Genomic DNA, 7,859 nt, shown 5'->3' on the forward strand with positions numbered 1-7,859 from the left:
TCTACACACAGCAAGTAATCAATAAATACCATTGATTGATTGATTGAAAATGTATTAGAGTATATTTTAATAATAATGGTTCTCATGAAATACTTACTGTGCGCCAAGAACTGAACTATGCGTTGGGGCCGATACAGGACAGTTTGGTTGGACACAGTCCCCGTAACACATGGAGCTCACGTCTAAGTAGGAGGGAGTACGATTTAGTCTTCGTTTTACAGGTGAAGAAACTGTGGCACAAAGAAGTTAGGTGACCTGCCCAAGGTCACTCAGTAGACAAGTGACAGAGTCGGTATTAGAACCCAGGTATTCTGACTGCTAGGCCTGTGCTCTTTCCACACAGTGCTTGTACACTCCCAAGAACTTAGTACACGATACCATGGATTACTCGATTGATTCATTCTTCTCATTTAAACGTGATTGACAGTCAGTCTGGCAATCGTATTTATTGAGCGCTTACTCTGTACAACATTCTTTTATTGCAAATAACTAATTTTAAATTTAAGTCTGATTTGCTTGGATGAAATTCTCCTTTCCACCCATCTTGCCCCAGCCTGTGGTCAGGAAGTTTCCTCCTAAACTTTATCCCTTGATGCATTATTTCCAGAAAAATTCCACTGTAACAAAGTAGAGAGCTGAGTAAAAAAAGAAACAGCAGCTTGTTCTATCCCACAGATAGTAAATTGAAAGAACAGAAGCTTCAAATTCTTGAAAATCATCGGTGTGAAGTAGAGATTCTTTTGAGAGAGGAAAATATCTACAGTGGTTTTGCTGTTTTTTCATCTCTCAAGGTTGGTGACTTGCTGTTATGAGAAGCAACATGATATAGTGGATAGAGCATAGGCCTAGGAATCAGAAGGTCATGAGTTCTAATCTCGGCTCTGCCATTTGTCTGCTGGGTGACTTTGGGCAAGTCATTTCCCCTCTCTGTGCCTCAGTTACCTGATCTGTAAAATGGGGACTGAGGCTGTGAGCCTCGCATGGGACAAGGGGCTGTGTCCAGCCCAATTTGCTTGTATCCACCCAAGTGCATAGTACAGTGCCTGGCACATAGTAAGCATTTCATTCATTTATTCATTAAATCGTATTTATTGAGTGCTTACTGTGTGCAGAACACTGTACTAAGCGCTTGGCAAGTACAAGTTAGCAACACATAGAGACGGTCCCTACCCAACAACGGGCTCACAGTCTTGAAGGGGGAGACAGACAACAAAACAAAACATGTGGACAGGTGTCACGTCATCAGAAAAACAGAATTAAAGCTAAATGCACATCATTAACAAAATAAATAGAATAGTAAATATGTACATGTAAAGTAAATAGAGTAATACATCTGTACAAACATATATACAGGTGCTGTGGGAAGGGTACACTATTGTTATTACTGCAGTTCAGATGATATGCCATTTATTGAGCATAGATTTGGCCCTGTAAGGGTTTTGACCCAATTCTGGATTCCTTGCACCAGGCTATTAGCATTTCTTGGTCCTTCCTGGTTTGTGACTGTCGGCATGGTCCAAGGGCCATGTTCCTTCACAATTTATAACTTCCTTTACTCAGTTCGCTGTATGGGCAGTTGATTTTATGATGGGCTGGGCAGTTAATTTTTTTTTCTTTTAGTGAAGTCATTTTAAAAACTACATTTTTAGAACAGAGGATCAGACTTTACCGTTCAATTTAATGCGGCAAGCCAAGTATGTCTGTCCTGCCTCAATTCTACTCAGAAATAATTTTCATTTTTACTTTCTTTCGGGATATGTGACAAGCCTGCTTCTTTCCAGTGATTGTTGAGTTTCTAAAACTAGTCTGAAGCAACATGAATCTCATGTTTTATTCAGAACTGGGTCATTTGCTGCCATAATTGAATGCAAATAGACCTAGCGCTCATACTAGAATGAAAAATTTACTATAATCAAGATGGGCAGTTAAAAGTTACTTTAAGCTTCCTTAGGATAAGCAGTGTGCAGCTTAACCTTTTGAAGGCAGGAAAAAACAGGTTCGTGTTCACTAGCCATGTGTCTTTGGTGTTTGTAATTTTAACTGAGATGTATATGTGATAACCTAGAGTTCAGATACAGTATTGTAAAGCATTAGGATGTTTTAAAGGACAAGGAAAGTAGAGAGTAATAACATTCCCATTTTTTATTTGGAAAAGAGAAGACTAGCCAAAAATACATCACCCATAAGTAAAATTTACAGTTAAAACCATGTGTATATTCCCTTAGCTTAAAAACCATTTCAGTCTAGAAAGGTAAAATATAAATTAGTAGAGCAATCCACTCAGGCTGCACCACCACAAATACAAAATAAATACTTGTTTGACTGTTATTATGCCAACCGTGATTTGTGGACCCAACCCTCTTAATAGACTGGGCTCTCATCTTTCATTTTTTAGTCTTTCAATCACTTGTTAATCCTTACTGGGGCATAGACGGAAATAAAATCGTTATTCCAGAATTTTCTCCACCCCCTACTTCATCCAGCTGGAAGGGACACAGTGTTTACTATGTTATTAGCTTTGTTGACTCTCGTCTCTGGCCTGCATTTTGCCATTTCATGCCGCTCCTCATTATGTTCTATTCTTGTCCTCTCTCCCCCACTAATAGTAGCATTCTCGCCCTCTCTTCCATTTTCTGTATTATTGCTGTTGCTATTCACTAGTTGGGTGAGCATTCCCCTGAAAACGGTGAGTTAGGTCTGAGCAGTACCTTTTTGTAATGAGAGAGCCAGAGCTGTTTCACAGTTTCTGGTTAATGATTTTATTCTTTTTCTCTCTGCTACAGGCAGACTACTCATTTTTCTGTGCAGGAGATGGGGAGCTGTTTTTGACCTTGCAATGATGTAAATGAAAAAACCTGTTTTGGGTTTTTGTTGTTGTTTTGGGTTTTTTTGAAGATTAGGGGGAGTGGAAAATTAGGTACTGGAAACTGGATATTATGTCAAGTTTATCTTATGCCATCCATTCAGACCCAACAGGAAAGTTTGGGAGGTGGGGAGAAAAGAGGGGCCAGAAAATATAGTCAGGGAATGCAAGAAAAATTTTCCTGAATCCAGCGAGCCAGCATGCCAGCTCCCACGGTGACAACAGGTTCCTCGGAGGAACTGTATGATATTTGGTTGCTGTCCTAGGGATTTTTAAGCCCAGCGTTATATGGAGGCAGGGGATGGATATGATGACCTTTTGAGATCACTTCAAACCCTGGGCTTCTGTAATTTAAAATGCTTTGCTTCCACAGGCTGTTGGAAGAATTAGTGCGGAAGGAGAGAGAATTCCAAGCTCTTTTGCATCAAGCTATTGAAGAAAAGGATCAAGAAATTAAACACCTGAAGCTTAAATCGCAGCCAATAGGTAAATGAAGGGAGCATTTAGGTATCAGGTCAGCAACAAAAGGCCAAGGAAACCACAAACGATTTTGCGTTTTTGTTTCCTCGAGTCACAGGATATAAGTCTTGCACCATTTCTCTAAGTAGCCAATACTTTGAAGAGGAAGCCTATTTCTATTGAAGAAAGCAAGGCCATTTAGCATAGGGGCAGTTAAACCAGGTATTTTGTAATCTTCCTATCCCAGATTATAAATTATTGAAATGAATAGGCCACTGGGTTTTTATATTATTTTTGTACTTTGTCTTTCATGAGATCATTCTAGCTAACTTCAATCAATCAATCAATCAGTCGTATTTATTGAGCGCTTACTGTGTGCAGAGCACTGTACTAAGCACTTGGGAAGTACAAGTTGGCAACATATAGAGACAGTCCCTACCCAACAGTGGGCTCACAGTCTAAAAGGCGGAGACAGAGAACAAAACCAAACATACTAGCAAAATAAAATAAATAGAATAGATATGTACAAGTAAAATGAATCAATAAATAAATAGAGTAATAAATATGTACAAACATATATACATATATACAAGTGCTGTGGGGAAGGGAAGGAGGTAAGATGGGGGGATGTATTTATGTCTGATATATCTAATATTTTTTCTGCTTTTCGTTGAAAAAGAAACAGCAGTTGTAGTCATTTATTTCAAACTACATTCACTCATTCATTCGATCAATCATATTTCTTGAGCGCTTACTGTGTAGAGCACTGTACTAAGCGCCTGGGAAGTACAAGTTGAAAGTACTACACTGCAGCCGAGGTATGAGAGACCTTTGGATGAGCCTTAGGGTTGCTTGGGAGGAGATCCTGGAATCCTTCTGCAGGTGACTTAGAGAGAAAAGAGGAAGAGGTTGATGTCCCATGGCCAGGAACAAGTTATTTCAAGAACTTCTGTGAGTGGGGGGGAAATAATAGGATTACTAGGTTCTGAGACAATCGAGACTATCCTCCATTTTTGAAGTGAAAAGATATATAGGATTAGCTCTATTAAGTCACCAGTAGAATTGGTACAACATGTACCATTGGTTTCTGCTGGTCACACTTCTTGATTATGTTGAAGGGAATACAGTAAAGTACCTTAGAACAGTGCTTTGCACATAGTAAGCGCTTAATAAATGCCATCATTATTATCATCATTACCTGGCACATAGCGCTTAACAAATACCACTGTTATTATTATCACTATTTTTTACAATACTCCCATTTGAGACCAGGGGCGGAGTTTCACCTCTAGAAAACCAGATTCCCCCAGAGCCCTGTTCTATCCTCCCAAATTCATCCCCGGGATCCAAACAAAAAATAGGCCCTTAATGGCCAGGTGCCAAATGGGCCATGGATTCAGTTGCCACGGTGTTCAGAACTTGGTTTCCAGGGCTCAATAAATGTAATCCAAATGCATAAAGGGAAACTAATATTCAAAATATATCTATCCTAGATATTCCTGGACTCTCAGTGTGCCACTTTAGTCCATCGGGCCTAAATGCCGAAGACCCGGAGCTGAGACCCTGGCTGAGAGAGAACGGGGCTGACGAAGACACCATAAACAGGGTAGGAAAAGCGCATGGGGAAGGGCTGTGGATTGTATTTTGTCGGACTGGGTGAGCTTGAGTGGAAAACCAAGTAAAGAGTAGAATGTCAGGATGAACAAAGAATATTTAATACTTCCGATACCAGTCCAGTCCCACGGAAAATTCAGGTACATTTGGATATCACTTGGTTCTTTGTTGCCTTCTTAATGCCTTTGTAACATTAGATCTTTTCCAGAAGTGCCTATTAATTGCACTAAGACCTCGAAATGACTGAAAAACATTATTTGAAAAAAGCAGCAGTTCAGAATTGGCTACTACTATTTAATTTTTTTTAAGATTTTAGTTTCCCCGTATTCATTCATTCAATCGTATTTATTGAGCGCTTACTGTGTGCAGAGCACTGTACTAAGCGCTTGGGAAGTACAAGCTGGCAACATATAGAGGCGGTCCCTACCCAACAGCGGGCTCACAGTCTAGGAGACTGAATTTGCATAGGTAACAGGAATAATAAACCCTCAATTATTAAGAAACCACATTTTCAGAGTAGTAGACATGTCGATGTTTTATGCAGCCTAATTCTCAATAGTGGAGAGATCTGATTACCACATCTCCTTCTGCATATAAACAATCACAATACTTAAGTACTATCAGATTTGACTAATTTTATGCTTTTAAAAAGTAGACTAACAAAATCCAACACTGGTTGGTAGAATTCAGTACCCGTTCTTCCACCTGCTTGAGCCCCATGGGGAACAGGGACTGTTTCTGACCTTATTAACTTAGACTGATGCTTGACACACATAGTAAACATGTAACAACATAGTGTTTTTGGACAGGCCACAGATGAGTTCCCTGTTTGCAGTGACGTATTGAGTATTAAATGACTCTTTTTTGATTCAGTGTATTTTAATGTATTTCTACTGTCCAAGACAGTTACTTTGCCCTACATAAAGGTCCTGTATGGTGTCTTTATTCTTGGGTGTCCTCTGTCTCCCTCCTTCCTCCCCCCACCCCTGCAGTTTTTGGCTGAAGATTACACACTGATGGATGTTCTCTACTCTGTGACAAGGGATGATCTGAAATGCCTGAGGCTAAGGTAACATTTTGTTTCTATGTAACCTAATTGCAGCTCGCTGCCAGAACTTCCTAGACTATATTGAACAGACCAGGAAATTTTGCTCCCTCGCTCTAAAGTCCAAGTTTGTTTGGCACACAACAGATGTTGTAAAATCCATGCCCGGGTGGCATCCCACCAAATGGCCGTCCTGTGGGCAGCCATCAGATTCTGTTTATGTTTTCAGTTGGTTTTGTCTCCTGTAAGGATCACTTTGTCTGTGTAAGGCAAAGCAAATAAAAATCCACCGAACATCCCCAGTGTCTGATTCATTGGGGGGAAACCAAATGGCGAAAGGAAATTTTAAAGTAATAAATGTTGTGAATGTGGGTGAGGCGGGCGGGGGGACAGGAAAGGAAGTGGAAAAGGGAGAATGAGAAGAGAGAAGGACACAGGACAGAATGCGTGATTTCATTGTGAACCAGGGATCAGCCTGTTCTGTTCGAAAAGCATCTGGCTGTTTCAGAAATTAAAATCTGTGGCTGCTCTTGTCCTTTTTAAACAGGGGAGGAATGCTGTGCACGCTTTGGAAGGCCATCACCGACTATCGGGAAAAACACCCTTGATTATGGCTAAATGCGTTTCTTTTCCGCCGTGGAAACTCTGAAAATGAACACAGCCCAGAATGATCATTTGTTTGAAATAAGCACAGAGCGAGGTGAAAAGACACTGCACTTTAATCCAGTATTTGTTTACCGATGTTAGAAACACTGCAGCTTCCTAACTGCTTTTATTTCTACAATTCGTATGAATTCTATAAGGAATGTTTAGAATTCTTTGAATCTGAACATTTTTACATTGGGGCATATTTTATCCTTGCAGCAACTAGAGCTAAAGAAGCCAAATGTAAATTTCACACAAAACTGATGTAACATTTCATGTGATTGTGCATCACTGGAACAGAACCATAATGTGACCATAACTTTTCAGGTTTATGTTTGTTTTTGTAATGTAGCCTAATCATCTGTAGTCAAAATGAATAATTTTCATTATTGTGTAAAGCTTACATGGTTTTATTTTTGTAAATGTGCAGAATCGGAGAATAATTGTTTTTACTTATTAGTCTTTAAAAGCTATCATATTGTATATTTTTTGTAACTTAAGTTTCTGGTCAAAAGTGCATTTGTTTTAGAGTTGCTCATGTACTACTGAACTGTACCAGTTATATATGCCTGAATCATAGTTTATGTTAGCTTGTTCTAAAGCTATCTATTGTGACACATACACTCTTAAAAATAAAAGGAATATAAAAAATACTTTTTTTGATAAATTCTGATATGAATTCTTCTTTGTTGTTGAGTTATACATTATAAAGGCATTTGACTTGTTGTCCAAGGTATCACTATGAAGTTTTACTTTATTTGGCTTTATAAAAATAACTCAATAAAGACGGCTCAAAAAAACAAAATATATTCAAAAGTCATAATGCACATTCATTTTTTTCTGATGGTCTGTCATTCATCCAATGTCCTTTTCATAAACCCATACCCATCGTCTGGCCTACTTTAAACAACTGCATTCCTGTTTTCCCCTAATGGACTTGAAGAGAGAGAAAAAGAAGTTGTCTGGGAACAGGAGACCTGCATTCTAATCCCAACCCTCCCACTGACATGCTACCTGAACCTGGGCAAATTACTTGCTCCTTTTTAGGCCTCAGTTTCTTCATCATTCATTCATTCATTCAATCGTATTTATTGAGCGCTTACTATGTGCAGAGCACTGTACTAAGCACTTGGGAAGTACAAGTTGGCAACATATAGAGACGGTTCCTACCCAACAGTGGGCTCACAGTCTAGAAGGGATTGTAAAATGGGGATAAGATACGTACTCTCGCTA

The 7,859-nt window shown here is 39.3% G+C and overlaps 1 protein-coding gene across 1 annotated transcript in view; it reads left to right on the forward strand.

The window, feature by feature from the left end:
- The window catches only part of MAP3K5 (mitogen-activated protein kinase kinase kinase 5), a 227,557-nt gene extending 220,138 nt beyond the window's left edge, over positions 1-7,419 (forward strand). The window contains exons 27-30 of the mRNA XM_038766261.1: positions 3,237-3,349; positions 4,816-4,928; positions 5,929-6,005; positions 6,529-7,419. Coding sequence (XP_038622189.1) covers positions 3,237-3,349; positions 4,816-4,928; positions 5,929-6,005; positions 6,529-6,589 — 364 coding nt within the window. The 3' untranslated portion in view covers positions 6,590-7,419. The remainder of the gene's footprint in view (positions 1-3,236; positions 3,350-4,815; positions 4,929-5,928; positions 6,006-6,528) is intronic.
- Positions 7,420-7,859: the final 440 nt, after the last annotated feature.

This window comes from Tachyglossus aculeatus, chromosome 2 (genome assembly GCF_015852505.1).
Source record: "Tachyglossus aculeatus isolate mTacAcu1 chromosome 2, mTacAcu1.pri, whole genome shotgun sequence".
NCBI classification, from domain to species: domain Eukaryota; kingdom Metazoa; phylum Chordata; class Mammalia; order Monotremata; family Tachyglossidae; genus Tachyglossus; species Tachyglossus aculeatus.